The sequence below is a fragment of the Echiichthys vipera genome (assembly GCF_963691815.1).
Source record: "Echiichthys vipera genome assembly, chromosome: 16".
NCBI lineage: Eukaryota > Metazoa > Chordata > Actinopteri > Perciformes > Trachinidae > Echiichthys > Echiichthys vipera.
In genome coordinates, this window is record NC_139841.1 from 14,010,540 (window position 1) to 14,030,444 (window position 19,905).

The 19,905-nt window shown below is 39.9% G+C and overlaps 1 protein-coding gene across 1 annotated transcript in view; it reads right to left on the reverse strand.

The window, feature by feature from the left end:
- Positions 1 to 19,905, reverse strand: part of LOC310958451 (matrix metalloproteinase-17-like) — a gene marked incomplete at its 3' end in the record, with an annotated part of 76,661 nt that overhangs the window by 31,296 nt on the left and 25,460 nt on the right. The window contains exon 2 of the mRNA XM_083929405.1: positions 164 to 296. Within this exon, the coding sequence (XP_083785531.1) occupies positions 164 to 296 (133 nt within the window). The remainder of the gene's footprint in view (positions 1 to 163; positions 297 to 19,905) is intronic.

Genomic DNA, 19,905 nt, shown 5'->3' on the forward strand with positions numbered 1-19,905 from the left:
CACACACACACACACACACACACACACACACACACACACACACACACACACACACACACACACACACACACACACACACACACACACACACACACACACACACACACACACACACACACACACACACACACACACACACACACACACACACACACACACATACCTAAGACTCCGGTCTCCTTCAGCCCTCCATACTTCTGCATGGCTTTGATGGCCTTGGTCAGGGCCTCCTTGGTCTGAAGCTGACCAGTGACTGGGTCAGGGGGTGGGAGGTAGCCAAACTTACTCAGCCAGTCCTGAAAGGGAAACAGTAGACACAGAGTTCAATTTGTCATTGACTCCAAGTATCCAAACGCTGCTGAGAAAGTCTGACACCTGTTCATGTTTACCACCTGTGGATACTGTGTGTCTGTGCACACATTATATATATATATATATATATATATATATATATCTTTATAGCTTTATATCTGAATGGAATGTTTGTACACACATTTATTAAAGTGACAAAAAGGGAGCCCAATCAAAAACCCATAACTTAAAATAAAATCCTTTTTCCCAGCTGATGTTTTCGACATGTCATAGAAAGAAAAGGCAAAACACAGGTGCAAATGAAAACATAAATAAAGGTTGCATTTTATTATATATATATATATATATATATATATATATATATATAATGTATAATTACTCCCTGTTTTTATACACACACCATATTTTATTTCAATGCCCTTATAAATGTCAGGGATCTTTTCATTTAGTAATAAAACTGGAGTCCACCTGTGCTCACACCAGGTGGTTGAAACCCGGTTTCAATATAAAACATGGATGAGGGTAGGTTTCGGATTGAGGCATACTGTAAGTACAGTATCACATATCCAGAAGTTAAAAAGTTAGAAAGATGAGGAAAAATAGAAAATGAATCAAAGGAAGAGATGCAGTAGTAGCTGTAGTAGAACTGGAAGGAGGAAAAGAAACCACTGATTATGGAGTCTGAACTGAATCAAAGGCTTAGCCTGATGCAGTTGACACGTTATACTGTATGTGTGGTCTTGGTCAAAGGCATTTGGATTCTGAAGCTGGTAATGCTGAGCTGGAGGTTCTAGCTAAGCACTTTAAGGTTCAAAAACCACCCGACCCACTTTTCAGTGACTGAATGACGTGTCAGCATACTGAACATTTCAGCAGGGTGTACATAAAGAGGTGATGATATCAGGCGATATTGAACCCGTCCACAGGGCAGTCGCAGCACAGGGTCAGCTACAAAATAACACCCCTGCAGCGGCAACAGACACATTATCCCAGCCCCATTAATAATATGATTTCACCTCACCACCCTGCTACCGCTAAATAAAACGTTTATTTATTTATTTTTTTTTTTTTACAATACATGGTTCTGAAAAAGAACAGCATGGGTGTTATATAATCTGGGGTCTGCATATCCAGAAAACAGACACTTTGCTTCACACAAATGCAAAATAAATACGAGGACAAAAAATACACAATCATGATAAGCTTGTACTGTTCATCTTAGTGGAACATTTGACTGCAACTGAACAATTTTTGCAGACACGTCGGTGTTGAAACCACTAAAAGAACATCAATCATAAGTGCTTATTCTGTTGGTTTTAAAGCAGCAAAAAACAATTTACTGTATGCCGCACCTTTCAAACACAGATGAATTTTAATGTGCTTTACATGAGGCACAGAAAAGCATCTGAACATTTATAGACATACTACATTGGAAAATAACCAGCTAAGGCCTTAACACACCAAGGGCATGACAAATAAACAACCTATTTCTTGTAAAAACTAATTCATAGCGGCAGCGATACCAATTTGCGCCACTTGTTCAATAAAAATATAAATTCGCCCAGGCAGAGTACCAATTACTGGGATACTCATGACCCAGAGCAGTATCTGGCAGTCTGTCTAAGTTGTCGTATAACCTAAGCTACTGTAAACTATTTTATTGAGTTCCCTTTTAGCAAAATTCATTCAAAAGTTGAGTTCCCTCTGGTAAACAGTTACATACTGTATATGTCTAGGGCTTTTATTGTGAAAGGTAACAATGGAAGGAGTGGATTTGGTATGTGTGGCCATTTGTTTGAACATCGGATTACACAGCCTCTGTGTTGTTTTATAATCCTCATCCTAAAGTGTATACAACACAATGTGATTGGTTGATGTTGCAAAAGTAACAGAGAAAAAATACAGTTTGAGTGCAGATACTGCATTCAAACTTAAGATCATTGCTACTCTAATTAAATCACAATTAGTAGGTAACATGCTATTGTTAGATAGGGTGTAATCAATATGAAAGACTACTGTTTTTTGTATTAGTACTGTAGACAGTGTCAGCCTGTATGGAGAGACATGTACAATACACAGTACTTAACAGCATTTGTAAACCACTGTGAGCATATGAATCCACAGATGAAGTGTCAGACACTAAGGCACTGCTAATGGATTCCTTGGGAAACGTTTAGCAGTAAAATGCATGACACTAAAGACCACATTTTACTACCTTAGACTCTAAAATAAGACGAAAAGGGGAAGGTAGAGTGAAGAGGGAGAAAACATCTCGTTCTCATGCAGAGACGGAAAAGGCCCGATATGATGAAAGAACTGAAGTCGCCCCATGTGAGTTTATTCTTTCTAAATCTGCGATTAACTGCAGCACGAGGGGGCTGACGCAGATGGCGGAGACTCCAGTCTTCTTTAATCATGCATTATTAAGACACGCAGGCACAGGAGGCAATGGCACAAAATGATGTCTAACACTCCAGTATTACCATATTCTTGTACCTCAAATGAGATGCGTGTTTTTAGAAAACACTCTCTGCCAAGCCAACTGCAACTCTCTCTGAGCAATCATTTACCTTCTTTGTACAGCAGTAAGCTGTCCTGTGTCAGTTGCTTTGCTGTGGTTGCCATAAAAAGTTTCTTTGAAGGACTTGTTGTTTAGGTTGTAGAGCCGAACCAAAGAACAGCCGACTCAACAAACAGGTATACAACTGCCTCCAGAACTGGTTCATGTGTCATATTTACCCAAAAGGTTCTACGAGAGAAATGCAGAAGTAACAGGAATAATTGTGCTTTATACGTTATCACTTAGTACAACATTTCTGCAGTGCACAATTCACACTCAATGCCACTGTTCGACGAGTTTGATATTTGTTTAGTGTAGAGTGTTGGGGTTGAGACAAAAACAGCAGACACTAGACATTAAAAACTTTGTCAAAGAACATAATTTGGAGTAACATCAACATTCCGTCTGGTAGAGTTGTTTATTAGAAAGCACTATGTCATTGTGCTGTGTGTTTGTGGACACACACACCAAGGTCGTTGTTCTAGGCTGTCAAGAATCCCTAACTCTGTCATCTATCTAACTGCCAGGGCTGCCTGCTGCTCAGAAAGGTGACTGTACAGTGAGTACAGGTGTCAGCCTGCATGTATGCAGGGGAGTGTGTAAAAGCAAAATAAAGTCAGAACTTAACCCCACAAAACACCTGACTCAGAGGAGACCAACAACGGAGAAAAAAGGCGAGAGAGGATGTGTGTGTGGGGAGCGGGGAGGTGAAAGACACTGAGGGAGATGGAAGAAGACCTCTGATGAGGAGGGCTTCTTGTGTCTTAAGATCTGCTCATCCTCAAGGGAGCCTTCTGTTGTACAGCCTTGTAAACATCAAACCAAACCACTGACTATGATTTCACACACCACGAGAGAGAGAGAGAGAGAGAGAGAGAGAGAGAAAGTGAGTGAATCATGCATGAACTGCATGAATAACATCAACAACAAAAATAGAAGAAAAAGCACACAGATGCGCGCGCACACACACACACACACACACACACACACACACACACACACACACACACACACACACACACACACACACACACACACACACACACACACACACACACACACACACACACACACACACACACACACACACACACACACACACACACACACACACAGGGGCATGTTGATCTTACAGAACGAGGCAGGAGAGTGAAACAGTGTAAGGCAGGTACAGCCGCTGCATCTTCCGGTGTGTGTTTTAATACCAACTTTTAAGGAGATTTGAATGGACTTTAATGTTGTGTGTAGAGTCGGATTGGTTTTATTCCTGTGAGCAACTTTTTTCCAGTGTAAAAACAAGTTTCGTAATACAAGCTGACTGCAACTACCGTTTCATTTGAAGGACAAAAACACACAACTTTTTTACAGCCACCTTTAGAGCCAACAAAAAGAGAGTACCCACACTAAAATTAAAGATTTAATGCATCATTCATAATCTTAAATGTAAATAGGAATGTGGTAATCATTAAAGAGAAACAATTAAAAACTAGAAAAGTGTTTCAGTTTATAAGAAGGTGGTTTTATAGTCCATTCTGGGTCATTTGGGTCCATTTTTTGAGAGTTTAATGATCAAAGTCCTGGCAGAATAATGGGTATTCATAATAATGTTAAGGCTTAAGAATTCATTGTGCATGCACCTATAGACTGGCTTCTTCACGAGCAATGAAAAGAGTCGTGGGTAGCAAGGAAGGACCAATCACCTTAACAGGATCCTTTAATCAAGTGATGGATGGATTCCTTGACAGAAGCAGACAGAAGGGGTCATCGAAGTGAAATTGGCTGATTTTGCAGAAGCCGCATTTCTCAAAATACAGGGTTTCCTCTTTATACCTGCCACCACTGCTGGAAAAAAATCCTAGAGGAAACACTGACATATATTTTGCATTACCCAAAACTTAATTGACGAGTAACTAGGGAGAAAGGGGGTTTTAATCATCTTAAAACTTTTACAAAAAGAAAGAGAGAAAAGAGATAACCATTTTACAGCATTAAAGGTCAAGTGGATATTCTGGAGAACAAATTAGCAGTTTCCTTTTATTGATGCCATAATTGACACATGTTCAGTATCATTTACTTATCTAGTCAATAGATCGCTGGTTTTGTCTCTCGCACACATCGACTGGGTCATTTTTCTATGTGGAATTATGTCTTTTTGCTGGCCATATTGATCAAGTATGAGAGAAAGTTGAATTGCAAAGACAAAGATGATCCATCCTTCGCTCTCGCTCGCCTTCCCTCACTGACTCAGTGTAGCTCCTGCACATCTCAACATGAGGTTAGTCAGTGAACATGATTTGAATCGGTCTCCTCTAAAACATAGGCACATGGAAAAGAGAAAAGAAACAGAGTGGAAAAGGGGGGTGATCGAAGAGAGCAGTTGAGAGACGGAAACATAAAGCTGCTCTTGTCAGCTGGCCCTGCTTATCTTTCTTAGGTTAAGGAGTCAGACGGACAACGGGGAGAGTAGATCTTAGAAAAGAACAAATACAGTAAGCGAGTGTCTGAGAGACAGACAGACAGACAAACGAGATAGGGATGGACGTGATGTGGCATGATGTTAAGATAGGGACACACATCCTGTACGGGAACGTTAATAGACCTTTGTTGAAAACCAGAATAATGCTAAATGGTGTTTATTTGCTTTGCAATTTGATAAAGCATAAAATTATTTGGTTGAAACTCACTCTGCATTCACTGTGAAATGTGCGTTCAAAGTGTGTTTGTCTAACATATTGCTACTTTTTGAGGGATGCGTATCTGCCTCTTAATGAGACACTTTGATCTCCCCCAGTTGTTTTAATTTTGAACTGAAGCAGTACAGAAAAACGTGGAATACATAAATCAACACAGAATAAATGGATTAAACAAACATTTTTTTCAGATTTTACATTTTAAAAAAGATGTTATAATAGTTTTAAATAATGGAATAGTGAACGCAGAGCTTCTTTTTCATATAACATCCCTATATTTCCCATCACTATATATTGTTAACCGCTTCACACACTTAATTATACACTGCTTTCCACAAGGTGGGTGTAAAAAAACCCTGCTACAGTATTGAAAGGTGGTACACAGCCAAATACAAAAGCCCATAGGGTATGCAACTGCTTATTTATCATTTCTGTATTTTTAGGCATAATGAATAAGCCATTACACAAAAACAGCAGACAGAAAAATTGTTTATGGTTGTTCAGACCAGCCACACTGGGGGCTGAGTGAAAAGCTGGTTAAATATGGGGATAAAGTAGATGAGAAATCTCTTTTACTGTAGCTGTGATGCCACTGCTTACAGCGTACCTGCCATATATTATATTTATTGTGCACACGTCCACACTTTTGTGAGTTAAAGCAATCATAATGACTTTTAACCTAAACGTGTAGGAGCCAGCCATGCAATATTAAAGGCTTTTTTATTATACTCTAGGAGTACCATGGGATTTTCTTTTTGGGTTGCAAGGTAAAAAAGAAAAATGAGGGGTCGCAAGATGATTATCAAGATGCAGTAAAAAATAAGAGAAAAACAATCCCCTGATGTTTGCTTTTAATCTGAAATACTGGATAGTACCACCTCTTCTAGCCTCAAAATGTGAGTACAATCTGGGTGGGGAACATCATTATATATGCAACCTGTGACAGGGGTGTGAGTAGACATTGTTTTGCCTAAAAGTGGAAAGTCAAAAAGGTTAGGAACATAGACTGTATATAAATATGGACTGTGTGTCTCCATTTCCTTCTACTGTACAAAAATGGAGCCAAAATATCCTGGGTACAGGTGCTGCCATTTTGGCTTTTTAAACCAGAGTCTGCGCAGTAGAGGTTGACAGTGGAGCGGCATCCTCGAAGACTCGTCCGGCCAATCTCAAGTCGATCACAGCTGTCAATCACAAAGTTTCCACCGGTTTTTATAGCATCAAATTAGGGGCGTACGGTATAAACGGTAGGGGTGTAAAACTGATCCAGTAAAGGGCTGCTGTGGCTGTAGGTTTTCGGTCCAACCAAGCAAAAACATACCTGGCCCTACCTGTGTGAAGGCAGTTCAGGTGATTGAGTAAGTAGAGAAAGGTGTGTTCTTGCATGGTTGGAATGAAAACCTGTAGCCACTGCGGCCATTTACTGGATCAGTTTGACACGTGGCATAGAGAGTACGCCGGTAGGAATTTGTGAAACGGTATGGAATTTGGCTCTACCGTGTAACTGGCAGAGCAGCTCTGTCAAATACCGGCACACTGGGAGACTTGCTCCATCCAAGCAAGGATGGCTCCATCGCCATCCAAAATGGCCAGCCCCAGCATGTCACCATACTGTCACTGTTTGCCCCACACAGGATGTTCAGAAGCGTTGTGACGGCCTTCACTCGCTCATCTCACAGAACACATACATTTCCATGTTATCATTCACCCACACCTGCGGTTTCTCCCACTGTAGGCCTACATGTGTTTTGAACATGTAAACAGTATCTGTATTGACTGATCAACTCAGTCTGTGTGTGTGTCACAGGCTTCCTTACTCGCTGTGCTGGGCGGAGAAATAAGGTGAATGAATCAGTTAGACACTGTTGATTTCTTCCCATGGAGCAGACATGAAAACTGTTTCTGTTTAGTAAATGTCTGTCAGTCAGCTGGTGAAGGCAGGTTATCCAGCAGCTGTCAATCGTTGACGTGAAAGTGTTAAGTGTTTGTGTTACGGTGCTGAAGGTGATATCTTCTTACAGTGCCAACTGTTTACATATTGTTTGTGTCTTATCTGTCACTCTGTAGCCGTTTATCCACTTACATATTGATATCGCGAGACAACTTTTTACCTCAACGAGAAATAGTGTCACATTTTTATATCACGAGATCTCATGGGATATCTCGTCACACCCCTAATATACAGGAACCACTGCATTAGAGAATATTGCTACTTAAGTTATCTACCCAAAAACATTACTGGAACTTATGTAGTCGCCTGTCCAACTCTCCCCAATCATTGAATTTGTTAAGAGTCTATAACACAATTTTGTAGTCTTTGATAAAGCTCCAATAGCACTCCAGTAAACAGCAAATCCAGTTTGTATCTCATCCTTACTTCTTTATAACATAGTTGAAAATGCATGTACACATTCTAAGCCTCTCTCACATACTCGAACAAATCGTCTACTTGTATTAGAGAGGGTATTAAATCATCCAAGGATTTGTTTATTCTATTTTGTGCTACATTATCTGTGAAATATAATTAGTTTGCTCTGAAATGTGTGACTGGTCACTGTAATCCTTTTATACAGTGAGGATGACAGCAGGTAAACAGCAACATTAGATGTCTTCCCTTCCTTTAATCTCATTATTCTTTTTCTATTGTTTTTCTTGTTTCTCACTTCTGCCTCTCTCTGTGGACTGACAGCTTTTCTCCTTGCCTGTTTGAGCAATGCTTCACATATACTAGACTATTCTCATGAAAAATAAGAGTGGCACTCACCATAAAGATGAGCAAATAGAAAAAAAGCGTGGACACTGAGGCAGAAAGACACAGAACGCCAGAGAAGTCGAGAAAGACTGCCAGCTGCCAGCTGTCCGCCAAAAAATTACCTTTCGAGGGATACATATTTACTCCTGGATTAAGTTTGTCTTTAAGGTATCACAAACACGTTTCTAATCAAAGTCTGCTAAAGTCTGTGTCATTTCCAATGTGAAACAAAAAGTCAACATTGACTTGTCTACGTATTATAGATAGATAGATAGATAGATAGATAGATAGATATAATATAAATTACGTTACAAAAAAACTGATTTTAACCCCAAATCATCATTTTTCTTAACCTAACCAAGTAGTTTTGTTGCCTTTACATAATTAAGTAGTTTTGTTTTGATTCACAATGTTAACCACAAATTTAAAACAGCGACAGCGGAAAAAATATTTCCTTCAAAACGGAATTGAGTATGCAGTGTAGTTGTATGGGACCTTCATTTTTTAGGAGACGAGGTTGCTTGAACAGAGCATTCTGTATTTAACTCAACTACATTCCCTCCCCATCCTGTTACTAATTTAAGTCATTCCAACATCAGGCAACAACACATCCTGTCAGATGGGACATACTCTTTCCCCCAAAAGGTCAAAGTTCAAACTGCCATTCCTTCAGCTTCTATATAAAGCTCAATTTGTTTCATCCTCCCTGCTCGTCTGACAAAACCTTCCTCTGTTTTTCTCCAATGAACAGCTGCTGAGTGCCTTCAACCTCGGCCTTATTGACAAGAAATGAGTCACCGGGAGACGTTTAACCCCACGACCTCACTGTCTCGCAAAGTCTGATGAAGTAGCAGTGGGCGCTTCACTGTTTACATTGTTCTTTAATGCCTCAGGGACAAAGGCAGACCTATTGCCTGTCTGTTGAAAGGTTTTGAAGCAGTAATGTACTACCGTTATAGAAAGCAAACTAAAAGGGGTTCATATCGAGTAGCACTGTACAGACAGGATTTGAAGTTGAACGACTGCCGTCTTTATCCTACAACTTTTTCCATAGTTTTTTTTACTAACATACACAGTAAGATAATTAAGGAAACTCTCTAAAGATCCGACTTAGGAGTTGAAATGTTTTTGGAAACCTATCAAACAACTCGCTCCTTACAGCAAAGTGTAGAGGTAACCTTTATGAGCAGCTCTCGATTGATCAAATAATTAGATGTGCTTGGAGAAGAGCCAACCAGAATACCTGTACACATTTAGATCTAACAGTTTGCAAGAAAGCAGCAGCTGAGCAGCTTAAGCTAAAACTATACTATTCTCAGCTATACATATTGCTTCAGAGGGTGATGCATTGTTATGAATGGTATAATTGCAGTCATTACAATCCAGGTGGGTGCACTGCTGGCCCTTGTCTACTTGTGACGGGTGAATTATTTTCAAACCCTTCGAGTTGACGCATGTAAATGTATAAAACCTTTAGAGTTTTGACACATTATCAGATTATCGACAACCCCACACAGCTTATCTGCATTACCAGTAGTGGACAAAAGTTTATATTAATAAAGATAAAATATTAATTTAATGCATTGATTAAGCACTTATATTGGTAGGCGGGGTAAGCTTAATACGATATTACAGGACTGTCACTGTTCTTTTTAAAGGGGCAAGAAGCAGGCGTCCTAGTTTGAGAGAGCAGTTTGTTTACTTTTGTGTAGTTCAATCTGTCGACTCGAGTCCGATTTCTTTTATTCATTGCTGTTGCACTACGTAATGCTACTGCATGACTACCCGATGAATCTTTTTCCTCCACAAAAGCACTTATGACATTCAACAGACTGACCCAGTAATGCCGGACACTAAAAAGAGTCATTCAAAAGCGACTATTACAGCTGTCCATACAACCACTGCCAATGAGCACACACTTGTAAACTTTATTGTATTTTTAGGTAAAAAAAATCCAGGCCCAGATTTAAATACTCTGTGTGATATGGTATTCAAAAAATGGCACACAAACGATATGTTTATATCCAAAAAAATACCCACAGTTTGGCAGATTAAAGATTGACTGTTGTGTTCAAAAGCATCTCCTAGTGCACCCAAAAGTCCATAAAGAATCCTTGCCCTTCTGTGTCACATTAATCAACACAAAATCTCTGCTCTTAGCTTCAGAGATTTCTCCAAACGTTTCTCCCCATAACACCCAGGGAGCGTATGCAATAGCTGCAGCGATGCTATCATTCTCAGTCGGAGCAGCTTTCCATTTTATATCACCGGCTTATTCTGAAAAATCGTTTACTTAAAGCATTACACTGGGATGATATAACAGGCAGGCAATGACAGCTTGTGTGTTTGACTGAGGAGCTCATAAAAACCTAAACCAACAGCAGACTTTTAAAGCAAGCACCATTTCCTCAAGAAATGAAGGATTTACTCTTACCTGTGCAAACAGAGAAAGAAACAGCATAAAAGCAATAGCGGGAGAGAGAAATCGCAGGTAAAATACAGGGATGGCTGCACAGAAACATGTTTGATAACACGGAAAAAAAATACGTGAGAATTAAACTGAGCCGAGATATCATCTGTTTTCTGTGATACATTTCCAACCGTTGTCTCACTTCTCACAAACAAACAAGACTAGAGAGCCAGACTCTCCAGTCAAAGAAGACTCTGCGCCAACTACAGTAGATCACATCACATCTGTGATTTAACACCCTGCAGATGACTGGTCTGATCTACAACAAGACAGGCTCAAGAAGGACTTACAGTATCTCAGTGGTTTCAAACTTAATCTCTTACTCAGTGCCGAAAATCGATGTGCAGTGGAAATTACCAATTTAGAATTGACCTTACACTTTCGTCATCAAAAAAGTGCAACACTAACAGCATAATGAGCAGCAAATTCAGATATGCGGTTTGGTTTGTTATTTTAAAAACGCAGTGAAATGGCAGTTCGCCTCAACCCACACCTGTTAGATCAGGAGACAAGGGAGGTGGAGGATGAGGGGGAAATGAATAAATTACACCACCAATTAAGAGAAGTAGAACAGAGGTAAGACACCCATCAAAACACAGCCGGTGACTTTTAGTAGGAGACACAAAATCCATGATGTGTAGTTCTCTTCTTGTTGCTAGTGATAATCAGCCTACTTTTGGTACTGTACACAGCGATGAGTATAGAATACACAATACTTTTGCTTATATTAATCACCAGATGAAATTAAAAGTCCCATCAATAGACTCACATGCATATTTTTAAAAATATATAACAAATATCCCGCCAAAACATCACACCCATGTCCGTGTTTCAGGACGGTCAGATGGGTTGTCATGCTTGGAGCACCGTCCCCTCCCCAGCAAGGAGAGAGGGTGCAGTGAGTTCAAGTCTGCGGCCCTGGGAAGCCGAGAATGCTGGGAGTGGTGCTATAAAAATGATTGCCATAGCCATGAGCAGTTGAATGAACTGCGTTTTCAAACAAAAAACCCAACATTTTGGTTCACTATGAATCCATGGTGGCCAACTATCCGGGTCATAACAGCATGGCGTGCTGCTGCCGACTTGAAATCAAATCAGTCTTTTGCTTGTTATAGGCCTTTTCTCAGATAAAATAAATTAGAATAATTGTGCAGAACCTTGGATAACTTGTATGGTGATCTCGAGAGTCAAGGCGCAAGCGTTTCACTGCCTTTAAATGCATTGTAAAAACTGTAATGCAGATGATAATAAACTGCCTAAACTTGAACTTTAAACTCCCTCATTTCCATCGCTCTCTCACTCCCATGCCTCTGCTCGGAATGGAGGTAGTTTTACTTCATTGCTTAGTCTGGAAAAGTAAAGGTCAACAACTCACAAAGGCCCTTATGTCTAAGTGTACTGCTGTTGCACAGATTGCATTTTTCATTTATTAATTAATATACTTTCCTTTGTGTTCCATAATGACCTTTTTCCCTTCTGGTACATCGATGCTATTGTCATGATCATCTAAACATACATTTTCACACACTAATATCTTCATTCTCTAGAAAAGGAATAAATGCCAAATGGATGTATTAGTCCCAGAAGGCTCGAGTGTGTGATACAGAGTGTTGAGTGAGAAACTAAAACAGTAGTGCTGTGTGTGCACTACACCAACAGCATATGTTGACCCCCAGGTCACACTTTATCCGGGATGTTCCTATAGTGTGTGCGTGTGTGTATGTGAGAGTGTGTGCGAGAGTGTGTGACATTCACACTTCGGAGTATGATGTCAGAGAGGGCAAGAATGAAGGACAAGTTGAATGGAAACTTGTAGAGAGGAGCCTAACTCTCTCTTCATCTAATGATATGTGTGCTTTAGAGGGTATAGATGCTGCACAAAGAGAATAACTGAGGATGGTTGTAGGGACTGTACTGTGCAGAAAGTTCACATCTTTGATCTGCTGGATGAATATTATTGGGGCTCTCTTGACTTGATTTTCATTTTTCTGAGGATCTTCATCAGTTTTTTTTTCCAGAGGCAAAGTGTAGAGCTTGAATCACCACTACTAACATTGGATCACTGACAGTGTGCATTGACTGTAGCAACTAGCTGCCATTCACAGTACAGTAAGTACCAGATATTTCTAAAAAGTTTGAGCCCAAACCAGAGGAGGAATATTTAGAAGAAGGACTTAATATATGATTTTTATTCTTGGTGTGGCCACAAACATGAGTCAAAATTAAGGCTAAGTCTGCTGGATGTGTAATATGGATGTGTTTGCTGACACTTGTGTGTGTCTTCAGCTTGCTGTGGAGTTCCTCTGCCTCCAAGGGGCTAAAAAAATAAATAACAGCAACTCTAACTACGATTTACATTCACCATATGCCTTTATTTTAATCACTTTCCATTTCACTGCTTGTGTTTTTTTAACCATGCTGTCGTCTACCATTGATTCTCTTGATGCTGTGGCCCTCTAACCTGACACGCCAGATAACCATCCGAGAAGCTGTCATTAGAAACTGCTTGGAAGAGGGCAAGTAAAAAAAAATACTTGGCAGGTGATTGGTTGAACCATCTGTCTATCGAATTCTTGCTGAAGTCACTCGAGAGAAGAGTGAAAACATCTTTTCTCTCAAAAATAGCCTTCAGTGCATAATGGTCCGCAAAGGATAAATCCCACTGATGCTGACCCTGTTCCTCTGTTGCCATCGTGAGTCTGACATTAATGGTTCAGAGTGATATACAGTAACAACTATTGCATGGATTGCCATGACTTCTGATATTTAAGATCCTCAGAAGGTTATCTGAATTTTCCCCTACTGCCAGCAACTGGTCAACCTTTCACTTATGCATGCAGTGATGTATCTAAATCCCCTGACTTTTCCATTGGTGCCCCCATGATATTGATATTTTCGCTTCTTTAAAAAGACACAAATAATATAATCGCATAATTCAATGTTTAGAAATGGGGAAAATAAGAAAAGGTTGATGGTTTGAGTCGGTATCAACCTTACCAGGAGAAAACTGGTAAGGTTGGTACTAATACAGTATATTTTACAGTGGATACACCTCTGTAACAGCTAATCCTAACAGGCAGAGTGTTATATTAAACAAGTGTCATGTGCTAAAAAACTATAGGTAGTGTTCAGATAAGACATTTTGCATCTGTCATATCCACAGAAATGTTCTGGAATTGTGGGAAACATTTGAAACCATTTGAAGCTCAAATTTGTCTCTATGGGTTGCATTGACTAGTTCCATCAGAGGAAAAACTTGTACTTGAATTCTTTCAAACGTTTTTGAATTTTAATGGGTCAAATTATATTTGTCCACTGAACTCTGTCAATTAATGCCAGCCATCAACATAAAATCTTACTGAGATGCACAGAAAACTTTCAGTTTCTGACATCTGAAATGGTGATGCGAGTGCTTACATAAAAATTAAGCAGACAACAAAAAGTGTTAATGCCTGTCTAGACATTATTTGTCTTTTTGCACCTTTCCATCATTCCTCTGCTCTCTTTTGATGTTTCACAGACCCATTTTCGAAAGATCTATGAATGGTGTTAATTTCAAATAGAATGAGAAACACTTTTGAAAGCATACCGTTGCTGGCTGATAACTATAGAGTCGTCCTCCAGTTGCAATAGCTTCCAAAATGTATTCCTAAAATGCAAAGGGGTGGTTGCACAGCTCTTCGATGTGGATGTTCAGTCAAAAAGGTGTCAATACAGTGACCAGCGACAGGAAATATGAAACACTACACACAGTTACTACCACAAACTACAGCTGTCTCTTCATCCCCTGACTTTCCCTTTCCCGGCGCACACACACACACACACACACACACACACACACACACACACACACACACACACACACACACACACACACACACACACACACACACACACACACACACACACACACACACACACACACACACACACACACACACACCCACACCATACTGAGCTGACTGACACTAACACACACTTTTTGACAACTACTGGAAATTTTAAGGTGGAGTGTTTTCTTTCATGTTACTTGGTGCATGAGTTGATGTTGTGAATCAAACGAGCCATCTTGAATGTCAAAATGATAACAAACTATTTGTTTTCATTGTCTTTGTTGATCGATATAAAGTTGAATAATGGTTGGATCTTGAAGTGCTCATAAAACTGTCTGAATGTCAACCAGATTATTCAAACTGCAACTATTTGTTTTTTCTCACTTGGAAAAAAGATGTGCAGCAGTGCCGTTCCGACGATTACACAACGATTACACAACGATCAAAACTCCTTCACAGTGATACGTCAACTCTGGACTATAGTACATTCCTCTGGGGTCCTTTTTTGTAATGGAGACATGCCGAGAGACAGGACATTTGAGAGGCCATGCCTTCAAACTTTCCCAGTGGCCACATTTTACCGAAATAAAAACACGCCTTATGCCAAAAAACTAACCAAGGATAAACTTGTAGCACAAGAAGAAAAATACTTCAGGATCTGATCTTGAAGACAGAAGCATTGCGAATCTTGCAGAGGCAGGTAAAATCATGGAAATTCCTTCCACTGTGGACATCATGAAGGCTATACAGTAATTTGAACAAGATTTTCATTAGAGCCAGACCCGCCAATTACAGAAGATATAATCACATACCGAATTGGCGTTTATGTGGTCCGATATGTGCCGGTATGAAAATGTTATTTTTACAGAACATATAATGCAAAGAACAATGCTTGGGTGATTTAGAAAGGATGTAATTACATAGTTTGTCCAGTAGAGCTTGGTCAGCGATTGATTTAGACTTAGAGACTTAGACTTCTCTTAATTGATCCCTTTGGGATGACTCCCGCATGAAATTGAATTTTCCAGCAGCTTACAAATACACAAGGGAGGTATATGAAAAAAATAAAGTATAGGATAATCAATAAACTCTTAGCTAAATAAATACGGAAAGTATATACCTGTATATATATATATTTTAAAAGCAATAAACAGTAAACAATAAACTCTTAGTCAGATAAATATAAGGGAAATGTAAGAATACAGGTAAAATAAAATCAAATCAGATAAGTTAAATGTAGAGGATATGTACAAGATAAAATATGTATGACAGCATCTGACAGAAATGAGCAGTAATAATCAATTATTGCACTTAAGTGGTGGATAAAGTTATTGCACAAAGAAAAGAAGATAACTGCCCAGGTATGTAAAAGTAGATTATTAATTTCGCAGTGAGTGGCTCCCACTCTTTCCCTTCTGTCTTCTTTACACCCCCCCCCCCGAGTGTAGAGAGTTGTAGAGTTCTTGAGCGTGTTGGTCCTACACTTGGGCAGGAGCAGCCTTCCACTGAACAGGCTCCTCTGGCTGCTGATGACGGGGTGCAGGGGGTGGCTGGCATTGTCCATAATGTCCAGAAGTTTGTCCAGTGTCCTCCTCTCTGCCACCGTCACCTGGCCCGCCTGATCACTTTATCCAGTCTAGAGGTGTCCTTCTTGGATATACTGCCCCCCCAGCACAGCACAATGAAGAAGGGGACACTGGTGACCACAGACTGGTAAAACATCCACAGCAGTTTGCTGCAGATGTTGAAACACAGCAGTCTCCTCAGGAAGTACAACCTGCTTTGTGTCTTCCTGTACAGGTGGCTGGTGTGTGTTGTCCAGTCCAGTTTATTGTCCGGCCACACCCCAAGGTATTTGTATGAGTCCACAGCCTTCACCTCAGCTCCTTCTAGCAGGACTGGTCGCGGTCTTGGTCTGGACCTCCCAAAATCAATGACCAGCTCCTTCGTCTTAGAGTTGTTGAGCTGTAGGTGGTTAGACTGATAATGAACACCCAGTACTGATTTAGTTTTTTTTTTTTTTAATTCTCTATTTTCTCTGTGTTAATTTCTAGAATTGGTTGACAATGAAAAACACTGTATATATAAAAGGGGTGTAAAGATTTACAGATGGAAACTAATTTTAACGTTAAAGATGAGACTACATCGATGCGTAGTTGGACCCGCAGTCTGGTCAAAATGTATTGAAGTTTTGAACCAGTTGACTAAGCTCTGCTACTTCTGCACAATGTCTCCACTCTTGTAAATGGTCAACGATAGACTTGCGAGACCCGTGCGACTCACATTGACGGGAGTGTAATGTTAGTAATAGCATTAGGAGGAGGAGCATTGCTATGGTTGCTTGTGAGTAAGAACAACATCGCCTACAGTTTACAGTGCACCATATCATAAAAAATCTAAAGTTCTGGAAGAAATTTGTCTTCATTCATTTTTCTTTAAACGTCTTCCTTTAAAAAATGTTGAATACTCTATCAGATTGCATTGTATCATGTTTAAACACACCAATAGTTCAATCATCTTAGAACTTGCTTCTCAAAAGAAGACCTTTTTTAAAAAGTGTTCCAGGAAAAAAAGGACATTGTGGTGAGGAAAATGTTAAGCAGGAATGTAGTATCAGCAAAGCATCTCTACGGTAGATAAAATAAAATAAGAACTGGTTTGATGTGAAATAGAGAGGCGGAAGGGGATACAAAGATGTGACACAGCCTGTGGGCCACAGATTGAGGGCAAGACACTTTAAAAGGGAAAAACATAATGGAGGAATTATGGGTAATGGACTGCAATGTCAAGCAACCATTCAGGAAAGGATTGGAGATCCGGCCTAATTTCATTTTCATTTCACATAAAATGAAATCCATTTATAATGCGCATTAGGATAATCACACTCATCAAAGATAACTGCAAGTTATAATACAGACTGGACTTTGTATATTTTTATTCTAAGATAAAAATTCAGCTGAAGTCCAATAAGAGTCAAGCTTCGTGAAGGAGCATCCGTGCATTGCTGAGCAATATTCAAACTATGATTTCCAAAGACTGAGATACTTGGAAATTAATTGGATAACTCTGTTCATAGGTAAGAACAAAAATCTAAAACTCCTCAAGACTACAACCGTTTCAGCAAACAGAAATCATGTTGCACTTTGAAAAAGCTATTGTACATGAGAGAAACCGAGTCCAATTTCTTGTTCTTTCATCAACTGCTATTTCATCAACAACACTCAACATTTCCTTTCAGTACGATATAAAAATAATAAACTAATTTCAAAAAGGGCATGCAAGTGCAAAACAAGTGGGCAAGACAAATACCACTCTGAGGCTTCAAAGTTTGGATTGCATCTCTCAATTTTGTTTTAAGTTCCCCGTAACTTTTTCAGCATTTTGTTATATAGTTGCAGTGTAATGTGATAAGTTCACAATCAATGCAGCCTCTCAAAGTCGCGCCATCTACCATCCTTTTCTGCTGTGTTGACCTTCTCCTTTCCTGTCTTTGGCTGCAAGACTTAAACATAAAGTTTTAAATCAAACTATTTCTTTACTCATTAGTTAACTTCTCTGTGAAGTTTCCAGCTGATGCAGCATTAATACAGTGAGGGTTTTTTCTATGGTTTGTACTTATCTGGAGCTCTAATGCCATTGCTTACATTTTTTTTCCCAGATCCAAACTTTAGACGGTGTGATCACTATCTCTGATGAAGCAAGGTTTTATTTTTTATTAATTTAATATTACTATAAATTATTCCCCTCTAAAAACAGTACCAGCATCGTCCTCAAAAATCCCATATCAGTTGGGCCCTACTTTCTGCCAAACTCTGTGGCTGTCTACATGCTACCGACATCTGCTGCTATTATTTGGGTCGTTGTTAGTTGTTAAGCGCACTCTTAGAATTTCAGATGAAATGCAGAGGTTTCATCTGAGAGATGTGCAGACCTTCGCTCTGCACGGACTCCAACACTTTCAACCTATTTTGAATTTACATACAGAATCCCTGATAATGTGTTTGCTGGAACACAAAACAATAGAGTAAGTTGAAAATGCGTCTAGCCAAAGAGAAAGCTGATTGTAAGCAGAACACATACATACGCTTACATGCTTCAGTAGGCATAGTGCCCTCGCGCTGAACCTGATATATTGCAGTCATTAGCTAATAAATGTAGCATCAGAGATGATACATATAAGCTCTTATGTTGCTTTACAAATGGGCACCAGAGAGCGAATGATCACTTACACTACAGTGGGAATCTATACTGTCTGTGCCTTCTAGACAGTAAAATGGAAAACGGAGAAGGGAAGCAATTGCAATTATCTTTGTACGTGTGTGTGTGTGTGTGTGTGTGTGTGTGGGGGGGGGGGGGGGGGGGGCTGTGCTCCATTCCACTAATTAATAGAATCTAATATTTACATAATCATGACAGTATTTCAGTCGATATAACTTCATTTAATCTTATTTGGCCTGCCGAGCTAAGAGAAGATGGGGAGCTGTTGATGTAGTGGATATTGCTGGCTGAGATAGTAACAGTATCATTTTCCTGAGGGGGGCTTCAGAAACAGATGGCTTCCTGCGTGGAAAGGGTCAGCAGAGCACTTTCTTGCTTATTTCCCAGCTCTGCCCTCAAGCAGATTCTCACTTGAGAGCAGTTGGTGGTCGGTTAGCCACTTTGCCTTCTGTATAGTACATGCTGTAGTTTGTCCTTGGTGCAAACGCAGGTTATGACACGCACTTATGGTGCACATAAGGACTTTTACAGAGGTGTAGAAGCTACACGCTGATCATAGTGGCTTGCTTTCCTCCAGGGACAAGAGATCTTCACCACATTCCCAACTGTTCTCTTGATTCACAGGGAAAGATGACAGTAGTCAACCCTCTACTCAAGGATTCAATTTCCTTTTAGAGCACCACAAAACTTGCCAAGTGGGTCACCTCACATCTGTAAGGCCGGTGCGTTGGTAGGCAATTTTTAATTCAGTGTTTTCATAAAGGCCTAACTTTGAGGATTCGGCTCTCCCCGACAGGAGACGGCTTTTCTCGCTCGCTACAAAGAATTGGCTCTTAGAGCCGGCTCGTTCGTAAACGACACATTATTAGCACATTCAAAAGCTCATATGGACATGGCACAGAGTTAAAACAAACACTGAGAGGAACACTGAATAAGCAGGAGCCCCAAAGCATGGGGGTTGGTGGGGGGCACGGTTTTAATTTGCAATATTTTGCAAAAATATATATTATATCTGTGGTAGGCCTATTTGGTGTGTGTGTGTGTGTGTGTGTGTGTGTGTGTGTGAGGGG